Raw genomic sequence first — 12,306 nt, forward strand, 5'->3', positions numbered from 1 at the left:
AGACCCTTGTTGATGGCCTGCTCCCATAGACCACGCCCGGGCCATCCAATCAAGCACGACTGACGGGCGCGTCTGTCCGAGGACAGAGGGAGAGGACAGGCATGCGCTGGTGAGGTGAATGAGGAGGAGAGACAAGGGAGGAAGGAGAGGGGGAGAGAGAGAGAGTGAGCGCGCAGACGGAGAGAGAGAGAGGAGGGCGCACGTCGGGAAGGCGCGAGCGAGAAGGCCCGAGACGACGTCGACGCCGAGGCAGAGACCAGAAGCGGTGTAGCCGGACAGCCTCGCGAGGACCTCGAGGAGGGCGCACGCTCACGAGGCGAGCGCCGTCGATGGCGACAACAGGTGGTACTGCAGGAAGGGAGGACGAGATCCTCAGATCTTGGCCATGGCGGCAACGTCCGACGACTGCGAGAGAGAGACGAGGCGAGTCGGGTCGAGAGGTCGAGAGCACCCGCGAGAGAGAGAGAGACAGAGAGAGAGAGAGAGAGAGAGAGAGAGAGAGAGAGAGAGAGAGAGAGAGAGAGAGAGAGAGAGAGAGAGGCAGCGAGTCACGCACGCACAGAGAGGTCCTCGAGCGTCATCCCGCCCGGCCCGCCGCCCTCCCTCGCCCTCGCCTTCTTGGGCAGTCCGTCTCGACGGGGGACGAGTCCAGATACCGAGCCAAATCGAGTGGGGGGACCGCGCTAGCGAGGACAAGGTGCTCGCCGACGAAGGGAGAGCCCATGCGGCGACGGGCCTCCTCCCGCTCGCGGCCCGGCAGAGCGAGCCCTGGGCTCGAGCAGCCACCGCGCGCTCGTCGATGTCCCTCCCATCGACCGCGCACGAAGCGAGCCTGCCCGACTGCCCCACCTCCGAGCGCGACCGCGGCAGGTGGAGAGACGGAGAGAGGCGAGACGAGGAAGCGTCCGACCCGCCGCCGCATTGTCTGCTTCGCCAGAGCGCACCGCCGACCTGGCAAGCTGATCGGGCGGCCGCACTGAGGCCGAGCGAGGCGAGCGTTGGCGGGCGAGGAGGGGCGAGGGAAGGAGGCGAGCGTGTGCCAGTGGCCAGCCCCGCTCGCGCTGCAGGTGCACGTAGGCGAGAGCAAGAGAGTGGCACTCCTGCTTGCGCGCTCTGGAGCGTGACGAGAGCGTGGTCGAGAGCCGAGCCGTGAACCTCATCATCGACACAAGCGGGGAGGGCTGCTTCTCCTCGACCACAGCCTCGCTCGACCAGCTAGAGCGCGCAGGCTACTCTGCGAGCATGACTCTGCCGTCGCCGCTCATCTTCAGTGCGTCCCACCCTCCCCTCGCCTCGCTCCGAGTCGCCCTTCCCCCGCCCCGCCTCGTGGTCCTCTCCCCGGCTGACCCTCGCCCGTCCTCGCGCGACAGTCCCCAAGAAGGCCACGCAGGATGTCGACTTTGCCCCGACATTGCGCACCGTCATCCACAAGTCCTACTCCGAGTCGCCTGACGCCTACACCGACGAGATCGCCGCCCTGAATCGCGCTCGCCAGGACGCACTTCGCGGCTCGGCGGGCTCGGACGCCACGGCCCGCGACCTGCTGTACAAGTACTTTGGCCAGCTCGAGCTCCTCGAGCTGCGCTTCCCCGACCTGCGCGTCCCGTTCCCATGGTGCGTCCCCTCTCTCTTCCCTCGTCCCCCTCGCCGAAGTGGGGGTCGCACAGGCTGACCACCTCGACGCACACGCAGGAGCGACGCCTTTACGCACGTCAAGATCTCGCAGCAGTCGCTCGCGTACGAGAAGGCGTCCGTCATCTTCACCATCGGCGCGACGCTCGCCTCGCTCGCCGCATCGTCGCCCCGCTCGGCGCCCGAGGGCCTCAAGCGCGCCTTCCACGCCTTCCGCGCCGCCGCCGGCATGTTCGTCTACATTAACGACAACTTCTTGCATGCCCCGTCGACCGACCTGAGCAAGGACGTCGTCAAGCTCCTCGTCGGCCTCATGACGGCCCAGGCGACCGAGGTCTTCATCGAGACGATGGGCCCGGCCACGGCCAAGGGCGCCGGCCTGCGCAGCAAACTGTGCATGCAGGTGTCGGCCGCGTACGCCGGGCTCGTCGAGGAGGTCAAGGAGTGGGTCGGCAAGGGCGTCTTCCTTCGCGAGTGGAGCCTCCTCATCCAGGTCCGTCGACTCTCCCGGTCTCCTTTCCTCGCTCTTTCCTCGACAAGACAGACGCAGGACCTGACTCTCTCTTCTCGCCACAGGCCAAGGCCAAGTACTTTGCGTCGCTCGCCCAGTACCACCGCTCGGTCGCCGACAACGCGGCGGGCAAGTACGGCGAGGCGCTCGCGCGGCTCCAGGTGTCCGAGGCGGCCGCCAAGGAGGCGCACCGCCTGTCGCAGACGTTCACGACCTCGTTCTCGACGACATCGACCGCGACCTCGCTCGCGCCCGACGCGCCCGTCGCCCTCGCCGAGCTCACCAAGGCGCACCTCGCCCTCGTCACCGAGGCGGCCGCCAAGGCGCAAAAGGACAACGACATCGTGTACAACGAGGTCGTCCCGTCCGAGGCGTCGCTCTCCGCCATCGACAAGGGCAAGGCCGTCGCCGAGCCGATCCCGATCCACGACGTGTACGCGACGGCCGACGTGCAGAAGATTGTCGGGCCCGACCTCTTTGCGCGCCTCGTCCCGCTGTCGGTCCACGAGTCGGCGTCGCTCTACTCGGAGGAAATGGCCAAGCTCGTGCGCGCCGAGGCCGAGCGCGCAGAGCTCGCCGACGAGGAACTCGCGTCGGCCCTCGAGTACATGGGCCTGCCCGCCTCGCTCGCCCGGTTCCAGTCGGGCGCCGCAGCCCAGTCGTCGCTCGCCGACCCGGGCCCGCAGGTCCGCGGCTGGGCCGACGAGGTCCGCGCCGGCGAGGCCTCGTCGTCGTCGACCCGCGCCGACGAGTCGTTCCGGCGCCTCGCCGCCCAGCGCGACAGCGCGTCGCGCACGCTCGACAGCGTCGCCTCGGCGCTCGACGCCGAGTCGCGCGAGTGCGAGGCGCTCCGAGCGCGGTACGGCCATCTGTGGACCCAGTCCCCGTCGTCGAGCGCCACGCGCGGCTTCCGGGCCGACCTGCGCGCGCACCGCGAGAGCCTCGACGCGGCGGGCAGGTCGGACCAACAGGCGCGCGCGCTGTGGGACCAGGTGCGGCGCGACGTGGGCGTGCTCGCCGACCCGAGCGGCGACGCGCTCGAGCGGGCGTACGCCGAGGCGATTGGCGGGGCGGGCGCAGAGAAGGACCTGCTCGACGATGACGGCACCGAGGAGGAGGAGGAGACCAAGCGCAGGGTCGCAGAGGTGAGCGACGCGCTGAGTCGGCTCAACAAGATCAAGCGCGAGCGCGGCGAGGTCTTGCGCGACCTCAAGGACAAGGTGCGTCCTCTGCTCCTCTCTCTCTCTCTCTCTCTCTCTCTTTCTCTCTCTCTCCCTCTCGGTCCCTCTCCCGTTTACTCGATACTGACCCTCGCCGTACGGCCCACAGGTCCAAGCCGACGACATCTCGCACATCCTCATCCTGAACCGCAAGGGCGCCGCCGACGTCCAGCCCGCCCTGTTCGCGACCGAACTCGAGAAGTTCCGCCCGCACCAGCAGCGCCTTACGCAGACGCTCCAGGCGCAGCAGTCGACGCTCGCCGATGTCAACTCGGCGTTCAAGGCCCTGAGCGAGGGCACCAAGGCGCGCCAGGTCCAGGGCCAGTGGGCCGCCGCCGAGCGCAAGAAGAAGGACCTCTCGAGCCGGTTCGGCCACGCGGCCCAGGTGTACGCCGACGTGCGCCAGGCGCTCGACAAGGGCTCGCAGTTCTACGGCGACCTGCTCGAGCTCGTCGAGGGCCTCCAGTCGCAGGCGAGCTCGTGGCTCGCCGGGCGCACGTCTGAGCGGGACCGACTCGCGAGCGAGGCCGACCTCAAGCAGCGGCTCGAGGGCGGCGGCGGCGGGTCGTCGTCGTCGGCAGCGTCGCCGGGTGGGCTCGACCGCGCCATGGGCGCACTCTCGCTCGGCGGCGCTCGCTCGCCGCCGCCCAACTTGTCGTACCCGTCGCCCTCGCCTCAGCCGTCGTACCCAAACCCGTCGTCGCACGCGCAGTACCACCAGCCGTCGCCACCGCCGCCGCCGTCCAACCCGTACGGCGCCCTGCCGTCGTCGGGCGCCTTCTCCACCGGCAGCACGTCGCCGTACCAGAACCGCGCACCGTCCTACCCCTCGCCGGCGCCGCCCGTTCCTCCACCTGCGCCATACGGCGCCTCGTCGTCCTACTCGACCGCGCCGGCCCACTCGCCGTACGGCCAGCCGCAGCAGCAGCGCCAGCCGTCCGTCCCTCCCCCTCCTCCCACACCCTCGACACCCTCGTACCTCCCGCCGCCGCTCAAGCCCGTCTCGTACGCCTCGTCGCCCGCCCACCAGCCGTACGGCCAGCCGCCGAGCAACCCGTACGCCTCGCTGCCGCCACCACCGCCTCAGCACCAGCAGTACTCGTACGGGCAGCAGCAGCCGCCGCCGCCGCCGCAGCAGCACGGCCAGCCGGCATATGGAGGACCGCCGGCACCGCCGCAGCCGCCGAGGGCGCCGCCGAGGCCGTACTAGATGGGCGCGAGCGCACGTCGTGGACGTCGAGGAGGGAGAGCAGGTCGGCAGGAGGGATGCGGCCGCGCTCGAGGACAGTTGAGCCTGTAACGAGCCGCTGCGGAGCATCTCTCAGACTCGTCCCGGCGGCCGAGAGTGCTGGGAGTGAGAGAGCCTCGCCTCGAGCCGCCTTTCGTTCGGCCTCTGGTCACCGCGAGTCCGCCGTCGAGAGAACAGTTCAGCGTAACGCAGCGCCCACTACTGAGCGACAAGAGAGCGTGTCTGAGAGTTTTCTCGGACCCCCGCGAAACGATGAGGTTGTCCTCGCTCGCGCTCGTCGCCCTCCTTCCTCCTCACCCAGCTCGCCCTCGACAGCTTAGACTTCTAGAGCCATGAGCGACTACAGCGTCAAGACCGTCCCGACCAAGGCCTACCAGGACCAGCGGTGCGTCGCTCGCTCTCGCCTCTCTCGAGCTCCCCCACCCCACGCCCCCTCCCACCTTCGTCACTCGACTCTCCTCGCCGTCCGACCGCAGCGCGGGTGGTGCGAGCACCTCGATCCTCTGCGATGACTCCTTTGGACGACTCGTGCGAGGCGGCATGGCCCGCAGAGCGGTCCTGACCTCGTTGCCTCCCCCTCCCCCTCTTGCAGCCCCGGTACCTCTGGCCTCCGCAAGCGGTGCGCACCTCTTTCTCTTCTCTCGGCCCGCACGAGCGAATCAACTGACCTCTCAAGCCTGCCCGCAGCGTCCCCGTCTTCAAACAGGAGAACTACACCGAGAACTTTGTCCAGTCGATCCTGTCGTCCATCCCCGGCGGGCCCAAGGGCACGACGCTCGTCGTCGGCGGCGACGGCCGCTACTACAGCGAGGAGGTGACGCAGAAGATCATCCAGCTCGCGGCGGGCAACGGCGTGTCCAAGCTCGTCATCGCGCGCGACATCATCTTCTCGACCCCGGCCATCTCGCACGAGATCCGCGCGCGCAAGGCGACCGGCGGCATCCTCCTGACGGCGAGCCACAACCCCGGTGGACCCAACGCGGACTTTGGCATCAAGTACAACATGGACAACGGCGGTCCCGCCCCCGAGTCGGTCACGGACGCCATCTACGAGTCGAGCAAGACCATCACCGAGTACAAGCTCGTCGACCTGCCCGCCGTCGACCTGTCCAAGCTCGGCGAGACCAAGGCCGGCCCGCTCTCGATCGAGGTCATCGACGCCGTCAAGCCCTACGTCGCGTTCCTCAAGACCATCTTTGACTTTGACGCGATCAAGAGCTACGTCCAGAAGGACGACGTCTCGGTCCTGTTTGACGGCCTGTCGGGCGTCACGGGCCCGTACGCGCGCGACATCTTTGTCGACGAGCTCGGCCTCGACGAGTCGGCCATCCAGAACTGCGAGCCGTCGCCCGACTTTAACGGCGGCCACCCGGACCCCAACCTGACGTACGCCCACTCGCTCGTCGAGGTCGTCGAGAAGAAGCAGATCACGTTTGGCGCCGCGTCGGACGGCGACGGCGACCGCAACATGATCTATGGCGCCGGCGCGTTCGTCACGCCCTCGGACTCGGTCGCCATCATCGCCGACTGGGCCGAGTGCATCCCGTACTTCAAGGAGGGCGGCGTCAAGGGCCTCGCGCGCTCGATGCCGACCTCGACCGCGCTCGACCGCGTCGCCAAGGCCAAGGGCATCGAGTACTTCGAGGTCCCGACCGGTGCGTCCCACCTCTCGCTCGCCTCTTTCTCTTGAGCGCGCCTTTCTCGTCAAGGCGACCTCGTACTGATGTACCTTGAGGAACTGCCCGCACAGGCTGGAAGTTCTTCGGCAACCTCATGGACGCCGGCCGGCTGTCGATCTGTGGCGAGGAGTCGTTCGGCACGGGCTCGGACCACATTCGCGAGAAGGACGGTCTGTGGGCGGTCGTCGGTGCGTCGGGTCCTTCCTCTCCTATCGTGCGCGGCGCTGCCTCGTGCAGAAGGCGGCGTCGAGCTGCGGTGGAGGGTTGGGAACTGACCCTCGCTTCGTTCGTCGCGCGCAGCATGGCTCAACATCCTCGCGGCGGCCGAGGACAAGGGCATCAAGGGCATCAAGGGCCTCCTCCTTGACCACTACTCGAAGTACGGGCGCACCTTCTTCTCGCGGTACGTCCTCGCCTTCGTCCTCTCCTTCGCGCCGCCCGTCCTCCTCCCGTCGCCGCCGACGCGCCCGCTCACTCTGCCCTTCTCGCGCCCGCAGCTACGACTACGAGGAGGTCGAGTCGGACGCGGCCAACAAGGTGATCGCCGAGCTCGAGCAGGCGTTCAAGGGCGACGGCTTTGTCGGCTCGTCGCTGTCGGCCACGTCGTCGTCGAGGTCGTTCAAGGTGGCCGAGACGGGCAACTTCACCTACACGGACCCGATCGACCACTCGGTGTCGAAGAACCAGGGCCTGTACGTCACGTTCGACGACGGCTCGCGCTTTGTCGTGCGCCTGTCGGGCACTGGGTCGCAGGGCGCGACGATCCGCCTGTACGTCGAGAAGTACAGCAGCGACGAGAAGGAATACGACGCCGACACGCAGGAGGGCCTCAAGCCCCTCATCGAGGTCGCGCTCAAGCTCTCCAAGCTCGTCGAGCACACGGGCCGCAAGGAGCCGACCGTCATCACTGTGCGTCCCCCATCGTCCTCTCCTCGCCCTCGTCTCCCTCTGTGCGACCCTTACTGACGTTTTCCTCCTCTGCCTCTCACAGTAAGCGGGCAGCACCTCCTGCCTCGCCTTCCTCCTCTCGCCCCACCTCTCTCTCTCTCTTTCGTAGCGCCCTCTCGCAGTCGCAGCAGTGCCAAAACCACCACCTTCGTATTCTCCCTGCGCGCTCGCGTCGTCGTTGTCGAGCAAGAGAGACGACAAGCGCTCGCTCGCTCGAGAGAGGCTCGTGCGCAAGTCTACGTCCGCTCGCCGAGTCGCCGACCGCGGACGGACGCACGAGCCCGCCGACGTCGAGACGCGTCGTGGCGCTCTTGCTCGCTCCTCCTGGTCGCCCTCCTCCCCTCCACCCACCACACCACCCACGGCTACCATGGCACCGGCTGCACAGATCTACTCGCACCCTGCGCCGTCCCTTCCGCCGGCCGACCTCAGCGAGCCGCGCTTCCTCCCCGACGACCAGACCTGTGCGTCCTAGCTTCTCACTCTGCACTCTCGTCAGTACTCACCCTTCTGTCGGCGCACACAGTCATCCCGGAGCGCATCGACGACAACGAGTGCACCGTGCGTTCACCTCACTTCTCGCGTGGGTCAGCTCCAACCTCTCGCTCATTGACTGCGTCCGCCCCTGCAGCCGACAGGCCTCTTCTACTTGACCAAGTTCCGAGGCTGTTCTACCGTCCTGCTGGTCCGCCACGAGGACTTCGTGTTCGTCCCTCGTTCCTCCGTTTCCTTCTCCCTTCCCGGCAAGCCTGACCCTAACCCTCACTTCCTCGCCACGCAGCGACTATCCCGAGCTCGTCGAGGCGTACTGGAAGCGCGACGACGTTCCGCACCACGAGCGCCACCCGTGGGGCAGCAAGGAGCTCATCGAGGGCAAGAAGCAGTACGACGAGAAGCTCGCTGCGGCCGCGAAGGAGGAGGCTGAGCGCAAAGCGGCGGCAGCGGCGGCGGCGCCGGTTGTCGAGGACGAGCCTGAGGAGCCCTCGTCGCCCGAGAGCGAGGGACCGACGATGAGCGAGGAGGAGGAGGAGGAGTAGCAGGCGAGAAGGTGCAGCGAGCTTGCGTTTGGACCTCGAAAACCGTTCCGGCTCCGGCGAGCGAGAGACTCGCGCTCATTGCTCTCTCTGTCTCGCACCTCTCGCGAACAGCTCTCTCGAGAGCTCGCCGAAAGCGGCCGACCTCGCGACCAGGGTCGAGCGCGGCGAAAGTGGGATGCGATGCAGCTTAGGAACCGTCCTCGAGAGCTACAACAGGAGGAGAGGGAGAGAGAGGGAGTGGGAAGGATGCACGACAAGGTCTGTGAACAAGTGCGGAGAGAGAGGGGAGCATATGTACGTGAGGAGGGAGGAGAGAGGAGGGAGGGAGGGTGGAGAAGGAAGAGGGGGAGCGAGCCGATCGACTACTTGGTGTGGCTCTGGAGGCGGCGCAGCGGCGCCGTCGACGCGTGCTCGGGCACCTCGGCGACGACAAAGTCGAAGCCGGCACGCTCGGCCGCAGGCGTGCCCGACGAGGTGCCGTTCGACGTGCTCGAGGTGCGGCGGTTCAGGGCGCTCGTCTGCGGCTGGAGGACACGCAGGATAGTCTCTTCGAGGACGTGGCTCCGGACGGGCTGCAGGGATACGAGGGCAGTCAGGAGGCGAGCTCGAGAGCGCGAGGAGGGGAGAGAGGGAGGGAGAGAGGGCGCACCTTGGAGAGGTAGCCGTCGGCGCCGTGCGCCATGAACTTCTCCTCGTCGCCCTTGAGCGCCGACGCCGTGAGAGCAATGACCCTGACGTTGGCGACGCGGGTGAGGGACGACTTGCGCATGCGGACCAAGGTCTCGAGGCCGTCGATGCCGTCCATCTGGTTGTCGAGGATGACGAGGCTGTACTGCTTGCGCGTCACGGCGTCGAGTGCGTCGTAACCGTTGCTCACGTTGTCGACGTTGAAGCCCACTGCAGGAGAGCGAGAGAGGAGAGGGGAGAGAGGTCAGTAAGGGCACGAAGAGCACGAGGACGAGAGGAAGGGACAACGACGCACTCTTGGACAGCAGTTTCGAGATGATGATGCGGTTCAGCTCGTTGTCGTCGACCACGAGGAGCCAGATCGACTCTTTGCGGAGCGTCGTGGCAAAGTCGGGCTGGTCGGGCGCCGTCTGCTCGACGAGCTCGTCGGGCACCTTGGGCATCTTGAGGACGACCGTCATCTTGCTGCCGACGCCGTACTCGGACGTGAGGCTGATCGTGCCGCCCATGAGCTCGATCAGGTTCTTCGAGATGGACAGGCCGAGGCCGGCGCCGCCAAAGAGGCGCGAGGTCGACACCTCGGCTTGGCTGCAGGCGGGGCGCGAATCGAGGTCAGGCTCTGTACGACTCGGCCGCAGAGAGAAGGGCGAGAGAGAGAGACGCACTGGAATGGCTTGAAGAGGCTCGAGATGGCCTCCTTGCGGATGCCGACGCCCGTGTCCTCGACCTCCCAGCGGACCGTGATGCTCTCGCTGTCCTCGGCGACGCGCTTGGCGCGCAGCGTGATCGAGCCGACCTTGGTGAACTTGATGGCGTTCGACAGGACGTTGTTGAGGACCTGGCGCAGGCGCGGCATGTCGCCGATGACGGACGAGCTAAAGTCGTCGACGTCGTCGCGGAACTCGAGCCCCTTCTTCTTGGCGGCGGTCGAGAACAGGCGCACGTCGGCCGACAGGTCGTTGAGGTCGAACGGCCGGTTCTCGAGGTCGAGCTTGCCCGCCTCGACCTTGCCCATGTCGAGGACCTGGCCGATGAGGTCGAGCAGGACGTCGCCCGAGCGCAGGATCTGCGACGCGAGCGTGCGCTGCGAGTCGCTCAGCTGCTCGGCAAGGAGGAGCTCGCCGAGTCCGAGAAGTTGTGCGACTGCGAGGCAGGGGAAAAGGGATCAGGCGAGGGCGCGAGAGGTAGAAGAGGAGGGAGGGAGGAGGAGGACGCACTCGGGGTGCGCAGCTCGTGGCTCATGTGCGCGAGGAACTCGCTCTTGAGCCGACTCGCCTCGGTCGCCGCCGTCTCGGACGCCTGGAGCTCGGCGCGCTCCTCGTACGCCTGCTGGAGGCGCGCCTGGGTCGACACGAGGTCGCTGATGTCGTGCGCGACGATGATGCAGCCGATGATGGTCGTCTCGCCGTTGCGCGTCTCGGTGAGCGGCGTGAGGAGGCACCGGAACCAGCGGCCTTGCGGCGAGGTCCACTCGGTCGTGCCCTGCGTGATCTTGCCGGTGACGACGTCCTTGTACGCCGCGTAGAAGTCCGGGTCGGGCGACAGGACGAGGAGGTCTTGGCCCTCGATCGGGCCGACGACCTTGTTGTTCTTGAGCATCTGGTCCTTGGTCGCGCCCTCCATGAACGTGATGCGCTGCTCGGTGTCGACGGCGAGGAGGAGGCACCCGGCGCCTTGGACGACGGCGGCGTTCTGCTGCAGGGTCGCGCGCAGCTGCTCGCGCATGTTGTACAGCTCGTGGAAGTCGGTGCAGGTGCCGAACCAGCCCTGGATCTTGCCGTCGGCGTCGCGGTACGGCATGGCGCGGCCGAGGTGCCACCGCCACTCGCCGTCGTGCCGCCGGCACCGGTACTCGACCGAGTACGGCTCGCCCGTCGCGAGCGAGTGGCTCCACGCCTTGAGCGCGGCGGGCATGTCGTCTGCGGAAAGAGGGACACGAGGCAGGGTCAGTGAGCGCTCTTGACGAGGGGCGGAAGAGAGAAGGGGACGCACCCTCGTGGAACGGCGACTGCCAGCCAAGGCCCAGGCTCGTCTCGGGCTCAGACCCGGTGTAGGCGTACTGCAGGGACGAGGCGGGTCAGGATCAGGTTCGAGGCTGGGCGACAAAGAGGGGGAAAGGAGGGAAAGGAGGGACGCACCCAGCTCGCGTTGAAGTAGTTGTGGGAGCCCATGGGCGTCGTGCGCCAGATGAGCTGCGGGATCGAGTCGAGGATCTGCTTGTAGTAGCCCTCGGCGACCGACTTCTTGCGCGACATGCGGCCGTCGGCGGGCGAGCCGCGCTTGCGCTCGACCGTGACGTCGCGCACGACGAGGACGCCGCCGAGGTGGACGCGGGTGCCGTCGGGTCCGGGCGCAAAGATGGGCGCGCTCGAGATCTCGACGATGCGGCGGCGGACGCGCTTCTTGCGTAGACCGAGGAGCTGGGTCGAGGCGGCCATGGTGAACGACTCCTGCTTGAGCGCCGACGACGGCGACGCGGCAGGGGCAGCGCCTGCGGACGGCGCGTCCCACACCTCGACCTCGACGCCGACGACCATGCCGTTGGCGACCTGGCCGGCGAGGACCTCCTCCTCGTCGTCGGCCTCCGGGTCGAGGAGCGGCGGCTGCTCGCCCTTGCGCGCCGTCATCTCGAGGAGCGGCTCGAACGGGTCAATGATGCGCTGCGAGAACGACTCGTCGAAGATCTTGTACGGCTTGCGGTTCGGGCCGCCGAGGCCGCCGGCGGCGACAAACTGCGGCACTTGGTGCGCCATCGACGACGAGCCCGACCCGCCGCTGCTGCTCGTTGCTGACGCGCCGCCGGGGCTGCGTGTCGCCGCAAAGCCCCGCTTACTCGACGAGCTCGCCGTCGAGCTGCCGGTCGGCGGCCCGTTGGCCGCCGCGCCGCCGCCGCCGCCGCCGCCGCCCTGAGCGCTCGCCGCCGCTGCCGCCGCGCCACCGTCCCGCCCGAGCGCCGCCTTCCTGCGCTCGTCCGAGACGAGGCTGCGCGCGAGGATGCCGGCGACCGTCGCGCGGTACCGGTTCGTCTCGCGCGCGTGGCCGATGCGCAGGTTCGTGCCGGCCGTGCCCTCGCCCGACTCGACGCTCGTCGCCTCGCCCGAGGCGATGATCGACTGGTACGTGAGGTCCCTGGCGTCGAACGGGTTGGCGCGCAGGTCGGCGTTGGGCGAGAAGAAGGCCTGCGACGACGACGAGGCCTGGGTCGCGCCGCTCGTCGACGACCACGGCTCCTCGTCGACCGACCACTGGCCCTGGGTCCACCACTCGGCGTCGGCCGCCGCGTCGCTCGTGCCGTCGTTCGAGGGCACGCCCATGAGGAGCTCGCGCGCGAGCGCGTGACGAA

The 12,306-nt window shown here is 68.0% G+C and overlaps 3 protein-coding genes across 3 annotated transcripts; 2 read left to right on the plus strand and 1 right to left on the minus strand.

Moving 5' to 3' along the window:
* Nucleotides 1–1,242: 1,242 nt before the first annotated feature.
* On the plus strand, nucleotides 1,243–4,573 carry RHOBADRAFT_49041 (uncharacterized protein; the record flags this gene model as incomplete). Its single annotated transcript, XM_018415218.1, has 5 exons — nucleotides 1,243–1,270; nucleotides 1,371–1,614; nucleotides 1,693–2,125; nucleotides 2,209–3,363; nucleotides 3,473–4,573. 5 exons carry the CDS (start codon nucleotides 1,243–1,245, stop codon nucleotides 4,571–4,573), a joined length of 2,961 nt encoding a protein of 986 aa, XP_018267669.1.
* Nucleotides 4,574–4,944: 371 nt separating this feature from the next.
* On the plus strand, nucleotides 4,945–8,276 carry RHOBADRAFT_32437 (uncharacterized protein; the record flags this gene model as incomplete). Its single annotated transcript, XM_018413029.1, has 7 exons — nucleotides 4,945–4,997; nucleotides 5,205–5,231; nucleotides 5,300–6,267; nucleotides 6,363–6,479; nucleotides 6,592–6,694; nucleotides 6,789–7,200; nucleotides 7,905–8,276. The coding sequence occupies 7 exons, from the start codon at nucleotides 4,945–4,947 to the stop codon at nucleotides 8,274–8,276; spliced, it is 2,052 nt and encodes a 683-aa protein (XP_018267670.1).
* A 362-nt stretch (nucleotides 8,277–8,638) lies between these two features.
* On the minus strand, nucleotides 8,639–12,277 carry RHOBADRAFT_56466 (uncharacterized protein; the record flags this gene model as incomplete). Its single annotated transcript, XM_018418361.1, has 7 exons — nucleotides 8,639–8,848; nucleotides 8,926–9,173; nucleotides 9,259–9,551; nucleotides 9,629–10,106; nucleotides 10,181–10,882; nucleotides 10,956–11,022; nucleotides 11,102–12,277. The coding sequence occupies 7 exons, from the start codon at nucleotides 12,275–12,277 to the stop codon at nucleotides 8,639–8,641; spliced, it is 3,174 nt and encodes a 1,057-aa protein (XP_018267671.1).
* Nucleotides 12,278–12,306: the final 29 nt, after the last annotated feature.

The sequence above is a fragment of the Rhodotorula graminis genome, assembly GCF_001329695.1.
Source record: "Rhodotorula graminis WP1 unplaced genomic scaffold RHOBAscaffold_20, whole genome shotgun sequence".
NCBI lineage: Eukaryota > Fungi > Basidiomycota > Microbotryomycetes > Sporidiobolales > Sporidiobolaceae > Rhodotorula > Rhodotorula graminis.